This window comes from Buceros rhinoceros, unplaced genomic scaffold (genome assembly GCF_000710305.1).
Source record: "Buceros rhinoceros silvestris isolate BGI_N320 unplaced genomic scaffold, ASM71030v1 scaffold9782, whole genome shotgun sequence".
Taxonomy (NCBI): domain Eukaryota; kingdom Metazoa; phylum Chordata; class Aves; order Bucerotiformes; family Bucerotidae; genus Buceros; species Buceros rhinoceros.
Genome location: NW_010398302.1, coordinates 34,958 through 50,430, shown reverse-complemented (window position 1 = coordinate 50,430; position 15,473 = coordinate 34,958). Strand labels below are relative to the sequence as shown.

The 15,473-nt window shown below is 39.7% G+C and overlaps 1 protein-coding gene across 1 annotated transcript in view; it reads left to right on the top strand.

Moving 5' to 3' along the window:
• The window catches only part of WDFY4 (WDFY family member 4), a gene marked incomplete at its 3' end in the record, with an annotated part of 48,055 nt that overhangs the window by 6,838 nt on the left and 25,744 nt on the right, over window positions 1-15,473 (top strand). The window contains exons 7-10 of the mRNA XM_010131051.1: window positions 458-648; window positions 3,212-3,822; window positions 8,120-8,213; window positions 14,646-14,860. Coding sequence (XP_010129353.1) covers window positions 458-648; window positions 3,212-3,822; window positions 8,120-8,213; window positions 14,646-14,860 — 1,111 coding nt within the window. The remainder of the gene's footprint in view (window positions 1-457; window positions 649-3,211; window positions 3,823-8,119; window positions 8,214-14,645; window positions 14,861-15,473) is intronic.

The following is a 15,473-nucleotide window of genomic DNA, read 5'->3' as shown; positions in this document are numbered from 1 at the left end:
TGAATCTCATAGAATATAGTACATATTCCATGAGTATAGTATATATAGTGAGGCTTTCCAAATACTGGAATCCACTCCATTCATGAATCCTAGAATCATTTTGTTTGCAGCATCTTACACAGTGCAAATATATTGCCACAAACTATCAAACAGTCCCCTTCATAAACTAAAGATATGTTTGAGCTGAACACTACAAACGTGTTTTTCCCTTTCATTCATTAATGTATGGGAAGCTGTCATCTCTGATGATTAGAAACCACGGTCATCCAGTCATTTTATTCCTAGCTGCTCTTGTGCCATTCAGTTTGTATCATCTTTAGCTTAATCAGCTCTTATTCTTGCCTTTCCTGCTGTATTTGTAGAAATGTGGCTCTTCACTCCCACACTGAAAATCTGCCTGTGAAAAATATAAGTAAAGGATAGTCTGAGTAACAAATAATACCATATTTGTCCTCAGTTGTTCTGAAGGACCACGGAATGGTGCCATATATCAAGATATTTTTGGATGATCAGTGCTACAGGAATGCGACTCTCAGCATCTTGGAGCAGCTGTCAGTCATCAGCTATGAAGAATATATGAGCATTATTATTGGGGCTCTCTGTTCTTCTACTCAAGGGGAACTAAATCTGAAACTAGATCTGCTGAAGGTAATGTGCTTCCAACTTGGCTGTTGTTTTCTTGGAAACTGCTTGGCATGTGGCAAATTGCTCTTAATCCTATGCCTGGCACTTTGTGTTTTCCAAGAAGGTAAGTGCAGAAGAGAAGAGAACCATGGGCCAGTATTTGATTCTGATAAATTGATTTTTAGTGATGTGGGTGTGTTCAACAACTTTACTCAGTATCAGATTGTGAAGACTTAAATAGTAATGCAGGACAGAGAAATGGAAATGGCAAAGGGCACAGGTGTATGAGCAGTTCTATGTAACATTACAGAGACAGAATAAGCAAATGTGAGTGAAAGTGGAAGAGATGTGGAGGGGAGGATGTGAGAAGAGGTAAAGGAGTAAGACTGGAAGGGGCAGGGTAGGCATGAGATGAACAGCTTGATTCTGATAAGTTTACAAGCCTGACACTTTGCTGTCCTTACTTTTATAATCTCTCAATGTCATGGAAAAACAGAAGTGAGATTATGGAAAGGAAGAGGAGTTTTATCATGTTTGGAGAAATAAATTAGAACTACTCATGGCCTCTATTGTGTTTATAGAAGGTCTTATCCATACGCAATGAAGCAGGGGAAAGAATCAGTGTGCTTTATTTTGGTTTAGGTCATAAGCATCAAACAGAAAAGCAGCATTGTCATGAGCACTGATTTAGTTTCATTCTACCTTCTCTACTAACTATGAACTGAATTCATATTTCAGAGCAATATATCAGCTGCTTCTGTGAGAAAAGAACCTTGTTACTTTAAAAAAACCCAAAATGTGACAAAGTTTATAGCTTTGATTTGAAACAGTAAACTTAAATGATATTTGTGGAAAAGTAGAGTATGGTGTCCAAACTAATATGAAAATAAATGCAGCCTCAGTGTCTCATTTTGACAAATGATAACTGCATTAAAGCATAATGTAAGCAAATGAATTTATTATCTACATGCATTGGGACTGTGATTGTGTTATACACAAATTCAGATTGATTTGCTAATATATATTTAGCTGTTAAAGCCTGAACCCAAATGCAATTAGCACTGCCGTATTCCAGCGTGGCACGTGGACAATTATGAGGAATAACAAATAATGGAATGTGAAATAAATTCTGTTAACGTTAACTGAGTTAGGGGGTTTCCAGCAGACATGAGTTTTATAAATTCAAGTCAGAGGAATACTAACTCATAGGCGATTAAATTCTAACTGAGTTAGAGCTGGAGGAAATTTGGTTACTGTTGACCTTCTCTGAAATGTGTTAAAGCCATCCTGATAACTTCAACTCTGAGTTATTAAATTTACTCCCTGTTCAGAAGTCTCTGCCTGGTTTGATACATTATCATACAAAATCGAATGACAGTAATAATTTCCCCTCCCCTTCCAGTTCTGGCAACCCTTTCTCACGTTCCTAGGCCCTGTTAGGGGAAGATATATTTATGATGGAAACTTCCTCTTCAGCTCATTGTGAAGTGAACCTCTTTCATTGGATAACTGTTGGGAAACTTTATATGTAAAATTAGCTCTCCTCACTGTGAAAAGGTACAGCCTCAAATCTGAAAGGTCCTTGTTGCCTGAAAGAGCATCATATTTACAAAATGAATTGTGCAACATCCCCCAAATCTGGAATGGATTACATACAAATGCAATAGACTGTTTTCTTGCAAGCTCTTTTTTTTCTCCTCACCAACTTTACTTCCACCATTACAACTCTCAACAACTTTTCTAGATTTGTTTTAAAATGGCAAGCCCGTGATGTTAAAAATTTATGAGTGGTGTAGGCTGGTTTTTCTGCATGTGTAATATTGTCAAGTGACATTCATTTATAACCTGCTTTAAACCCATTGAAGTTAGAGAAAATCTAATGAATTGTTATCTTGGGATCTGATTATGGATTTTTTCCTCCAAAATGTGCAAACTCTAAAAGTACCTGTGCTGAGAAAGAGAATTGTTATTGCCTTTCTTAATGAGGAGAACCTGCTACTTGCAGTATTCTTTGGATCATCCTGTCACTGGCTTTTTGAAAAGGGTCTGCTCAGTCATATGAGCCAAAGTCTAGTGTGGTTCATCACGTGTATCCAGGGCCATAGAAAGTCTTGCCTATAGAGAGCTGTGCCAACTTCTCAGTTTCTGTATGTGGCTGTTTACAATTGAATCCCTTCTTTTATTTAATTAAGGCAAAGGCATATTTGTGGAGAGAGTCTCAGAAGACTAATGAAAGAATAACCAAAGGTCTGAAACTACTTCCGGTCAAACTGACTAGGATATGTAATGCAGGAAATTTGATTTCATTGCTTATTCCTGTAAGCACTATTCCGTACCTGTCAGGCTGACTCCACAGGTTGCTCCTGATGGTGCATTCAAATTCTTTGACCAGTTTGGTGTATGAGGGAAGGGAGAAGAACAAAAATTGTGCAGGGGTGACCTTTACTTTGACCAACTATTCTTTTTCTTCGAAAATTGAAATTTCAGTGAAAGAATTTTGGTGCAAACTTGAAATTTTAAAACATTCTAAAGCTTCTTTGTCCCTTGGTTTAAGTGCTTTTGTCACCTTCCTTCCCGATGTTTGTAGTCACTCCTGAGGATACTGGAGAGTCCCAAAAGCCATTCAGCTTTCAGAAACTGCAGTGGATTCAATGGACTCCTGTCCCTTCTCTCAGACATGGAAGGTGCATTGCAGGACCCTCCATCTGGACTGTGGACAGCAGTTGGACAGAATTGCATATTGGAACTTGTTTTCTACACGCTTCAGGGGGTAACAGCAGCCCTGCATCTGGATCCTGTCAACAGCAACTTCTTCCAGAGGAATGGTCTCTTCGAAAAGATGGCAGAGGATCTTGGGTCACTTGGATGCTTTTGGACACAAGGGGAATGGCAAATATCTCTGAACCTTGAGAAGACAAGGACATTTGCAGAATTCTTGGATGCAGCTTTCTGCTCCTCAGAACCTTTCCCAACATGGCTAAAGAACTGCATATGGATTCTGAATTTTCTTGATCACATGGTCAGAGGAACACTCCATCTGGAGAGCTTCTTCAAGGAGAAAAAGTCAGAGATGGGAGAGACATCAAGAGATGATCAGGAGGGACCCCAAGCTCAAGAAGAGCATCTTGTTGCTTTTAAAAGATCAGGCAACAAAATCCCTGCCTCTGCCTATAGGCCTTGGGGAAACCCTGAAGAGAAGTAAGTCTTTATTTATAAGATATAATAGTAAGACTATCATCTGTATTTTGTATGGTAGTAAACTGAGGTAAAGTATGAGCTAACCTGCCTAGAATAAACAAACCAGTGCTACAGTCCCAACTCCCAGGCCTCCACACAGCAGAAATCATCTCTTTTTGAAGGGTAAATGATGGTAAACATTGGGGCATAAGTGTTCAGTGGAGCAGTGGGACACACAACTCTGAGAGTTGCAGAGTTTATGCTGAAGGTTCTGACACATGTGATGTGGGAGCAGGAACGGGCTCTAAGGAAAGGGTTGCTGGGACTTGATGCCTGATTTTAGTCTCTGCTTGAATATGTTCTGAACAATTTTTACTTTTACAGTTATGTGAAAAGCTGTTTCCAGTTACCTGATACATTTGAAAAACCCCACTATTTTAAGTTATTTAAAACTCTCTATTTCCCCATGCATGTGTGTCCAGGCATATGTGTACAGACACATACATTCTCAGTCATTTACTCATACAGCTGAAACAGAGCAAAATGGAAAAGGAATACTAGTGCTGCCTGACTCGCTTAATGAATGTTTATATAAAAATACATATCCTTTGCAGGAAGGAAAGTCTACACCAGAAATCAATGTAGCTGTCAGCTGTGAATCAATTCTGAATAACTTGCATTTAGTAACTTGTAAGATCTTTGCCCCTTCATGTGTTTGTAGCTTTATCTTTGATCTCTCAGTGCTTTTCTCAAAAACCTTTCTGGTTGGAGTTATGCTTAAAAAGGCTAAGTTTGTAACTGTGAGATTCCTTTAGTCCTTATTGTAGGTTATTCCACAGTCATCTTCTGAATTTAAAGACCAGGTCATTAGGACTGCCACTCGTAGCTAGCAGTCACTGAAGTCAGCAGAACTTTTGTTCTGCTAGTACTGAGACAGGCTGAGTAACTATTTCTGGTCATATTTGCACTTGCTTGAAGCAACTAGAAAAGCCTTCAGTAGATTTCTTTGCTCCTTTGTGCATCTGATTTTAAAATAGTCATGGAGCTGTTTGCTCCTTATCACCACTCTGAATTACACTGGAGGCTTCTGGTTAGATACTCAGTGCTAGGGAGAGGACTTGGTGGCTCAGGAGCAATGAATACTCTTTTCAAAGCAGATCTTCCTAGTCCAGTTTCGGAGAACGTAGGTCAATGTGAAGAGATCGTACGGCTGGTGGTGGTTGTGACAAGTCCATAGCCTGCAGCTTAAGTGTGTGTATAAGGGAGGCTCAGCGAGGATAAGGGAGAATAGATCAGTGGCAGTGCTCGGAAGGGTATGGCTCTATCTTCTGCTTGTCTTTCTCAAGTTACTAGATCTGAAACAGGAAGCAAGGCTTCCTAGATCCTTGGGATGTTTTGCCTGTCAAGCTGTGAGGCTGTGCAGTAACTGAATGAATACTACTTGTGGAGAAACTAATGCTGTAAATTGGGATCCATTCAGTTCACAGTGTCTGGTTAGGGACAGTTTGGCTTTGGTTCTGGGATGTGAAGGCACAAAAGGAAGCCAGATTAGCTAGAGGTGGGTAAAAAGTGTGTGCAAACACAGCAGAGGTAAGCTGTCAATCTGCAGGCCACAAGACCTGTATCCTTTACCAGCAGTAAATTTTCTGAAAATAGAAATAAGAAGCCAAGTTCCCAGCGTTCCTGCAAGCCTGCAGTTCCCCTGATGCAGCTTCCTCTTAGCTGTACTGCATGCTCACGCTTCCTTCTGAAGAACGGTTCAGCCTTGGGCTATGCAACTTGAAAGGAGGAACTTGAGTGCAGGCAGCATAAGTGGCCTGTGATGCCTCATCCTGCAACACGTATTTAACGGAGGTGATGCTATGGGACCCTGTGACGGAGACACAGGAAAATCAGTATTTTAACAGGATAATATTTTAACGTCTTACCCTGTGCTGTGGTCAATGATGCTGCAAGCTGCTGGGCCAGAGGGGAATTGACCTTTTCATTCCCATCTGAAAAACAGCTCTCTGTGTTCCTGCTTATGCATGAATGTTTGAAACACCTTCTGTGACAGATGGGGCCTCTTTTTTTTCCTTTTACTCCTGGTGATTGGAAATAGCTTGCTGCAAGCTGTGTTTACTGAGGCTGATCGCTCTTTGGGAGGGAAGCCCTTCTTTGTGCCCACCCTAGCAGAATGGCTGCTGCAGCTACTGTTAGCACAGATTCACTGTGCTAATGGGTCTTCAGGTTCTTTGCGGCATCTCACTTTGTCCCCCAACCCTCTAATTTGTCTTGTTTTTAAGTAGCAGCCAGTGCAGAGCATATTTGATATTCACACCGTAATACTGGTGGCATAGATCAAGTGGAATTGTGGGCCAGACTGGATAGCCCTGGGGCAGGACTACAAGAGATACAGGAGTGCGGAGCTGGTATGTGGAGACAGCTTTTGAACTAAGACAAGCCAGAAAATGAAAGTCTCTTAGAAAACCACAGAGAAGGCTGGAGATAAGGCTTAAATAATATTCCTAGAGGGCAGAGAGTGTGCAGTGCTAGCAGGGAGGTTGAAGTGTAGTTCGATGACGGTCAGGGACTCTGGATTTTTCTTCTTTGTTCTTCCTTCTTAACAGCCCTGGAGAGTGCTACGCCTGTCAGGCAGGGCTCAAAAGTAAGAAAACTTCTTCTTATAGTTCTGGCAATGTCTTTACCATTTCATGATTTTATTTTTTTTAAAGGATCACTTACTATTATTGTCTTCTGATATTTGCATTTTGATAGCTGACATTTTACCTTTACTACACACCATATGGGTTATAAAAAATATTCTCTATATGAAAGAAAAATTTTGAGGTTTGAACGTAACCATAATTCTTCAGTGCCTGAGTCTTTAGGAAGACTGCTGTGTGTATGAGAACTGGGCACTGTTTGGTAATGTATTTTTGCAGTGCTGGAGATGAAAATTTGAATTTAATTGAGAATTTGAGAAGCCAGTCCTTGAATACAGCAACTTAGGCTAAAAATGAACTTGCTCTGGAAGCACTGCCACAGCAGGAAAACTGACTGAACTTTTGATCCTTTTGATTCTAATGGGCCTGGATTTTTCTCATTAAAGGTGGTTAGGGTTTTGGGGTGGAGGTGGGAGGAGAGCATATTTTCAGCATGTGCTTTTTTCTTGTTTGACATTTTAAAACTCACCCACGTTCATGTCAAGTACAGGTGTGTGTGTCCACACTGGAGCCGCTGTTGCAGTAAGATACCGGATCTGACGTTGATTCATTTACACAGAAAATATTGCAAAGGAACAGTTTCTTTGAGCCTTTCTTGAGGGTGCAGTAAGGGCTATTTGTCACAGGGTGGCAGTGTGCTACACATAACGCGCTTCTTGGAGCCTTTTTGGAAGCGGCTAACGCGTTAATTACAGCCTTTTTACCCTCCTTGTAAAACCCTTTTTTATGCTCACTCCTTTACTTGTACCCGTTGTTTATACAGTCCATAAAGCTTATTGCGCTTTATTTTTTTCGGTCTAATTATGGCTGTTAGACGTTGCCTTTGCTTTTCTCATGAGATTATTTGGAACAGATGTTTCTGATAGTGCACATCACAACTCCAGTTCAGAGGTGCACCAAGAAATGATGATGATACTCTGAACATGACGGGCCTGCAGTGACTACAGTAGAGTAACTGCTATGCTGTGGCATCATCTTTGAGATATATCTGATCTCTAGCCTGCATCGTGGCATTAGCATATCTTCTCTGTGGTAACTCTGGTGCTGCAGTTTCTTCCTGTGCTTGAATGTACAGAAGTGATATGTGGCAGAATGAAAACTGTTGGAGAAGCAGAGATCCTTAGCTGTCTGTTACTAGTTTAAGCAGATGCTGGTGTTGGAAGGGAAGGGTGGCATGCTGCTTTCATCAAGACTGTCTGATCTTTGCATACTGCTATTATGATTTCAAAGAACTGAAGCTATTGAGTGACCAAAGTGACAAACTGCTTGAAAATAGAAAATATAATACTGTTTCTGGGCTGATGGATCAGAGAGATCTGCTGGTTGTCTGTTCTGCAAGTACCTTTGAAGGCAAAATTTGTTTAAAGAGGCTGCTGCACATCTTTGAATGTGCAGGTTCCTGAATGTGAGCTCATGAGAAGGTCCTGCCTTTGTTACTCCAAGGAGGTTTCCAGGTGTTCCAGGTCATCTGTATTGTTTGTTTATTTTCAAATGCTGACTCTGGTTACTGATACGAGGATTTAATGCTGTACTCCGTTGTGACACTGTTGGACCCTCTTTGCTGTTGTTAATGATAATTATGAGGATAACTCTTACATGTCTTTTTCCTGCAGGTGGGAAAGGGGAGACTGTGCCATTGTACATCCAGGTGCTGTCTGTGTTATGGTGAGGTTGTTGCCAAAGCTGTACAAAGAAGGATACTCTCAGGTGAGTATAGGCTGAGATACAACCATATCAAAGTACCATCTCACCAGCATCTGCTACTTTTCTGTAGCTTCATTTCCAATAATCGCTTACTCTTTGCAAATGTGAAAGTACTAAAATTTACCTAGAACGCTGGCAGCGCAAATTTCACTGAGTCAACAGATGTAAGAACAACAAAGGGTATTAGTTTGTCTAAGTGTTTCTATACCTGTCTGATGGTCTTGGTCCCAGAATACTGACTGCAAAGGCGCAAGTTTAGAAATCCCTTGAAAATTGTTTAAAGTATTGCTAATGGACACAGCAACCAGAACTGGCTCTAGGCCTAACAGTCCATAAACTTTCGATACAAGAATCTGTTTTGCTTTGTCAAACCTTCCATACACACACTCATTCTTATATAGGCATATTGCCTATATTGTCTGTGCTATTTAGTCTAAAATAATTGAATACAGTTAAAGTACATATGGAGGAATTGAAATAAAATCAGAATGTTCATCCTGAGCTGTGGAAGGTGGGAGTGCAACTAATTGCTGGCACTTTCCAACTCTGTGTAGTGGAACCAAGCCAAGAGCTAGTGAAATTTTGTTAATTACAGTAATTAATTTCTGAAAAACAAGTAGCACAGTTAATTGGATGAAAGTGTCATCAAGACACTATCAGTGTTGGCTCTGGGGTGAGCTCTATGAAAGAGAAAGCCTTTCAGACCCTCAGTAGATGGCAGTGTTCTTAAAAACATGAAGGACAAGAGCACAAATTCCAGCAGTTTCAGTTATGTGTTCAGGTGTGTTCATCTTATCTTTCTTTCTCACTCCTTTTTTCTTAAAAAAATTTCTTCAAAAAGATATTATTACTGATATTGGTTTTTTTAGTATTGCTGTTGTGAGCAGGATTGACTCAAGTGAAATGGGACCACTGTCATGCAGGGTCATGAGTCAGATTTCAGCTAGGAGTTTACACGTCCTGAAGAGTTCTTCATCAAATGACCCACAGAAAGAATAGAGGAAAAATAATTTTTTTCTGGCTAATTCTATTTAAAAGTGGGAGAGAGAATGGGTGGAACCTTATGTTCCATAGCTTGGGCAGCCCACTGATGCTGCTATGTAGTGACACAAAAGGCTGGACTTTAGTACCTTTAATCATAACATATACCACTACATAAGACCTTGTGCAATTGAGATGCTGCTTGCAGGCAAGGTCTGATGCCAAAGGTGGGCCTAGATGGCTAGGGAAGAGGAGCTGCTTGGTAGAGGGATAATAACTGAAGGTTTTTGTCCCAAGCAGAGTACTATTCTTTCTCTTAGTGAAACAGTTTGACAGCTGTACGAGGGATAAAATAATTTCTTCAGGGATGGAGAAATGTAGCCTTTTATTCAAAATCTGAAGGAGCTTCTTGCTCTGAGTTTAATACTGAGTCAAATAGTACTTTTTTTAGGAGCAATGGTGAAGAACAGACAATATCTCATCTCTTTCTGCTTGTTTCAGTGCTATGATGGATCTTTTAGACCCAAGAGTTTGGAGTAATCTGGAAAAAATTCTCAGAATCACTGCGAGTCATGTGCCAATCCTTTGCTTTCACAGAAATGTCAGTGGGAAAGCACTGCTTTACAGAAACATTAATGGAAGTCATTAAAATTATGTACTTTGATTCTGACCCTCAGAGACAATACCCATTTCCTGACAAATTTGCAGCTTCTCAGTGGCCTTTGTCAGACTGAAGCAGTGATGGGCTGAACCCATCAGCATAGGAAAACCAGTAGCAGACAGTAAAACAGATGGTCTTGCACTTCAACCATTTTTTCTGACTGTCTAGAATGACAATTAAAAGCTGAGGAGAATAGGCTTGTGTTGTATATTACTGCCATTCCTAGGTAGGATCAAAAATCATTTTAATGTCTTGGGTATGATGTTTGGTATGATATGGATATGAAAATTTGCTTAAAAGCCTTAAAATCCCCCAAGACCCAGTCTTTGAGCCAGTAAACTGTATTTAGAGGATATTGCTGATGTTCATGCCTAGGACTGATACTAAGCCAGTTCCCATCAGCCTGCATAAAGTTTGACCAAATACAAGGCGGATTTTCCTTTTATTAATATGCTGCCTGTTCAATGCTGAAAGATAGAATTGCCACGTTTCAAAAACGAGGTAAAGGAAAAAGGTTAACATCTGCCTCAGATATGTGGCTTGGGTTATTCACAGGGTGTTTTTCTACCTTAAAAAGAATGAAGTTTCCCCTCAGATATATCTCATCCTTTAATCATAACATATATTACTGCATAAGCCCTTGTGAAATTGAGATGCTGCATCCTTGTGTCATTTTGGAACTGTGGCTTTTAAGACACGGCTTCAGTGTCGTGTCAGATCTTTCCCATGTTTGACATCATATAAGGAGATCTAGTTCTGACAAGGCTGGGTAAGGGACAGACAATTACTTGTGATGAGAGAATCAGTGTGTGAATCAGTACTGTGTCATGATCCTGGAAGGTTTTTTATGAGCATGGACAAAAATCCTCACATGATTAATTTTGATGGAAATTATATATACTTATGTTAAATAATATTATTGCTTCCACAGGTGGATTTATCCTCTGTTTTTATTCCTGTCTATGCTGTGGTGAAACTGCTGTCATGTTAACTGTTGTAAAACTGAAACAGAAATGGCAATGAGAAAGCACTGCTTTACAGAAACCTTGATGGAAGTCACAATGAAACATTGTGCATCAACAAGGACTTTGCACCTTTATAAAAGACCTTTATGCCTGTTTTAAATTTAGCCTAAACTGGTTGTTCTTATTGTAGATGTTAACAGCATATAACTTCAAGTATTTGTACTTCTAGAATTCTTTCTAAACTGAAAAGGTCTCTGACATAGTAAGATATGGCCCACAGAAACCGTGTGTCATTTGAGATTTGTTTGCCTTTAGACTTATATTACTGTTATCACTGCTGATGTAACTGCTGTTATCACAGTGAGTTCCTAAGTTACCACACCACAAGGAAATTCTTTGGGTATTGGACTAGGGTTTCATTCCCCTTCGGGTTGTGCAGCCAAGACTTTGGGAGAAAGGAAAGGAGAATGGACTAGAACACTGGCAGAAAGAAGAAGACTAGAAACACCCTGGCAGTGGGTCCTCCAGCCTGGGGGTGGTAGCTGAAAGTCAACTCGTTCCCCTGGGTGCTTTCCTGCAGGTTTTGCTCCAGCCTTATCTCCTGGGGGATTTTGCTTTGCTGAGCCTGATTACAGCACATTTTTTTTAAAAAAGAAAATGCACAGCCTGTCTGCATATTCTTTTCCAAGGTTATTTTTGGGCTTTTAGTTAGAAGTTTGCTTGTTTATAGATCGACCAAAGCTTCTGAAGCTTTCACTGTTTATACAGACCAAGCAATTTTCTTTCTGTTCTTCCAACCCCACAGCCTGTCCTTTTATTTGTCCTGTTTCACTTGCTGTTCAGTTTCCCCTTAGAAAGCAGCCAGCATCTCTAAAGTTGCACTAAAGCCTTGGTAATGTACCCTGGATTGAAGAGATAGGAACTCTGCAAAGAATCCCTGGCTAACTATACCAAAGATAATTTTCTGCTTTGTCTTGTTTTCCATGCAATCATGTCATTTATAAGGTGGCACACAGAGGCAGCTTTCCCTTTCTCTCAGGTGTCTCATGAACATCACGTTATAGCACTGCACAGTAGCTTAGAATAATGAGAGACACTACATTCAGCCAATACTGCAGGGAAAAATAATATTACAACTAAATGTAATTTGGCGAGCCAGAGGACTGTCAAGATGACCAGAATTAACAAAATTATTTTATTATTATTAACAATATTACGAAGAGATTTTGTTACCAGACTTCATTGGTCGAGACTTGCTAGTGTGTTTTCTCTAGAAGGCAATGGTAGCCCTGGTACTCATATGAGGACAGCTCTGTGGCTTCTCTTTACACACAAGCTGTACCAAGGGGAAATGTGAAAAGCCCAATGGAGATGATATAATTGATTTATGTGGGGCATTTAACTAGGCTTTCTCTTGGTCCGTGTTTTTGGAAGAGGAGAAACAGTCCATGTACTTCATAGTGCTTTTTTCCCCCTCTGCTTGCAAGGAATGCAGGAACACTGTAACTGTAAAACCCAGTTATACACACTGTCAGCAAAGTTAGTTTTGCTTGTTAAGGTCAGTAGGTGAGAGTTAATCAACAGAATATTGTGATAGAATGGAAATGTTCTTGCAGCTGGGAATGGTGCATCAGAAATTTGAGCTGTGATAAATTTATGAATTGTTTATTTTCAGAAAAAAATTGCACAGATGATTTTCAGTAGTGACTCAAACTCTCTACAGACAATGGGTTTTAAGCTGATGGATGTCTTACTTTTTCTTTTGAAAGAACAGTTTAAAATCCTGGGTGACTTGGATCTTTTTGAAAGCACTACTTTCGATGCCTTGATTTTTTCATTAAGTAAAACTAAATTAGGAAGTTAATTCTGATTTACATGAAGGGCTTCTAGCTTTTCAAGTGCGAGGTGCTCTGAGATTGAAAAGTAAGTTTGCGTTTTTGCAATTGCACACAGAATTATTGCTGTATCATTCTTAAACCTAAGGAAATTACATCCTTTTGAAGTGAAACCCACTGCCAAAGGTTCTTGAACATAGTGTAATCATTTTGAAGACAAATAACAGTGAATCAAAATCAGCTACTAAGTTTTGAAACTACAGGCTCTTAGGAGCAAGAATCTGTGAACTACTTAAGCCAGTCAGGCAAATTGTGAGGTGACATTTTGCCCTTAAGACTCTAATCAGAGGCAGAGCTGTGAACCCAGCTGCATTCTAACTGCACCTTCAATATTGTGATTCATGGTGCAAGTAATACGTGTCAGGAAAATCAATCCCTGCGTATAGAAACACATAGCCTGGTTTCCTGGCCGCCATTAATATTTCCACTAAAATATAATTTTACTGGAACTAAGATCCATGAAAACAGCACATTTTATTCAAAACAAGGCAGTACTGGTATTGACAAAGCTGCTAAGCTAATGAAAACAATCAATTTTTTTCCCATTATGCTTTTATTGGATTTATTTTGGAGTAAACCAGTGATTTCACTTAGTTAAGACCTATGTCATTCTCTGTTTTCTAGTGGTTTTATACATCTAGATACTTCCTTGCATCCAGTCAAATATTGAATAAATTAGTAATTAAAAGATCCAAAAAGTTGTAAGTGAGGCTTTGATACACTGTAGCACTAAGCACTTCTCTGAAGAATAGTGTAGTTTACTCTGGTGGATGCTTTCTGTATGTAATGAGGTGCACAGTGAAATTTGTGTCACTGGGAATGAACAGTCATTTGGAGAGAAGAAAAGAACTCACCCTTCAGATATCAAAAAATAGTAGTTGAGTTTACAAAAACAATATGTATGTTGCATTGGAAGTGCCATTATTATTATCTAAGTGTTGCAAGTGGGGCTTTTGGTTGCTAAGTGCTTTGAAAACAAATAGCTTGTTGACTTTAAAATGGTCCTGTGCTGTTTTTGTTTGGTCTGGATGCAAAAGAGCTGAATCCCTCTTTACACTTCATAAACTAGCTTATTCTGAATCCAGTGAAGTTGCTCCTCACTCTTGTTATAAAATCAAACCCTCATGTCCTAATCTGCATATCTGCCACCGTTGTTGTCCTTTTCTTTCAAAGTTTGCATAGATGTTTCCTAGAAGAGCATATGAAAAAGACAAAGAGATCTTGGTGGTAGGAATGCTTCATCTTTGTAAGATTTGTGTTTAAATATATGACGCACAGTTACTTTTGTGTGAAATCTGCTTAGGTAAATGGGGTAGGCTTTCTTCCTAATTGGGAACAAATTGCTCTAAAGACGATTTATGAGAATTGAGACACTTCCTTAAGTCCATTAAGTAAGTAATACTGAAGTAAAACTTCAATTCAGCAAAACACACAGAGAAGTGCTTAAAATTGTTACAAGATATTGCTAGATAGAATTTCATTTAAGAACAGTGCTTTTAGAACAGAGTAGATTATGTCAATATAGCTCTCAGTGCTCAGTGTTAAATATATTCTGAGTTACTGTGTTGGTCTTGGAGCTCATGTTCAATAAGCTACCCTTGGTGGTGGTCCCTTCTTTTGAATGACAGCTGTTTGCTCTCTTCCTTCACTACCATAGTGCCATGACAGGAAAGCTCAATTGTGATGGCCAAGTAGCTACTCAGATGAGTATATGCACACTGGTCAAGCACAGAGCTTCGTAGAACAGCTGTGCAGTAGCACTTGAGCCTCTGGCCTTAGAGACTGTTTTTCTGAGCCAGATTTTTACACCCAAATATCTGACAACTACGGGGGTGGGGGGTGGGTGGGTGGGGTAGACAAAAAAGAAAAAAAATCAATCACCATCTACAGTTTTAGTTCCAGCCCACTAACTTCAGTTCTATGTCCATTTCAGCTTTCACAGGAAATCCAGTGTGCTGTGGTTTATCATATTCAGTCCCTGGTGAAATCAGAGAAGAGTCGCCAGATGATGTGTGGATCTGGCTTGTTGAGCACCATCATAACTTCCTGTCAGGATGCTTTCCGCAATGAAAGCCATCCGCTGCATCTGCCCCTCACTAGAGTGTTTGAGAAGCTTGCCTCGCAGGCTATTGAACCAGATGTGTTAAGGTATCAGCTTGTATCTAATGGAACCAATTTGCTTTTATGGTGCAATTTTTTTGCAAAATCTGTGTAATGATTAAATACTTCACATAGTGCTCTAATTCAGCAAGACACAGCCTTTTGTTTCAAGTCTCAGTTAATACCACTCCCATATCAATCACAGGATATATGCTTAAGTGACTTACTGAAGATGGTATGAGTCTGTAGTGTTCTGCTGCATCACCTGCATGGGTGGTATAGCCATTTATGAATGGTAACTAATTGAGTAATTGCAAAACAACCAGGATTATTCTCTCCTGATGTTAACATGGAGAAGCTGTTTCCTGCAGAGTAAAAGTGACTTTCTGTTAGCTTGGATCCATGTCAATGACAGATGCAGAAGTAAAATGTGTATTCTTGTTTCTCGGTCTCTCTTGTTTCTGCTTTGAGGATGTACTTGCTTCTTAAATGTTAAAAAAAGCTAGGCATGAGAGTACCTAATAGAGATCAGAGTGCAGATGAAGTTGGATATGCTGTGGAAGACTGCATTTCTTTTACTCAGAAATGGAACAGTATTTATTTAAATGCAACAACAGCCCCCCCCCCCCCAACCCCCGTTTTTTTCCTGAAAATTATTAGT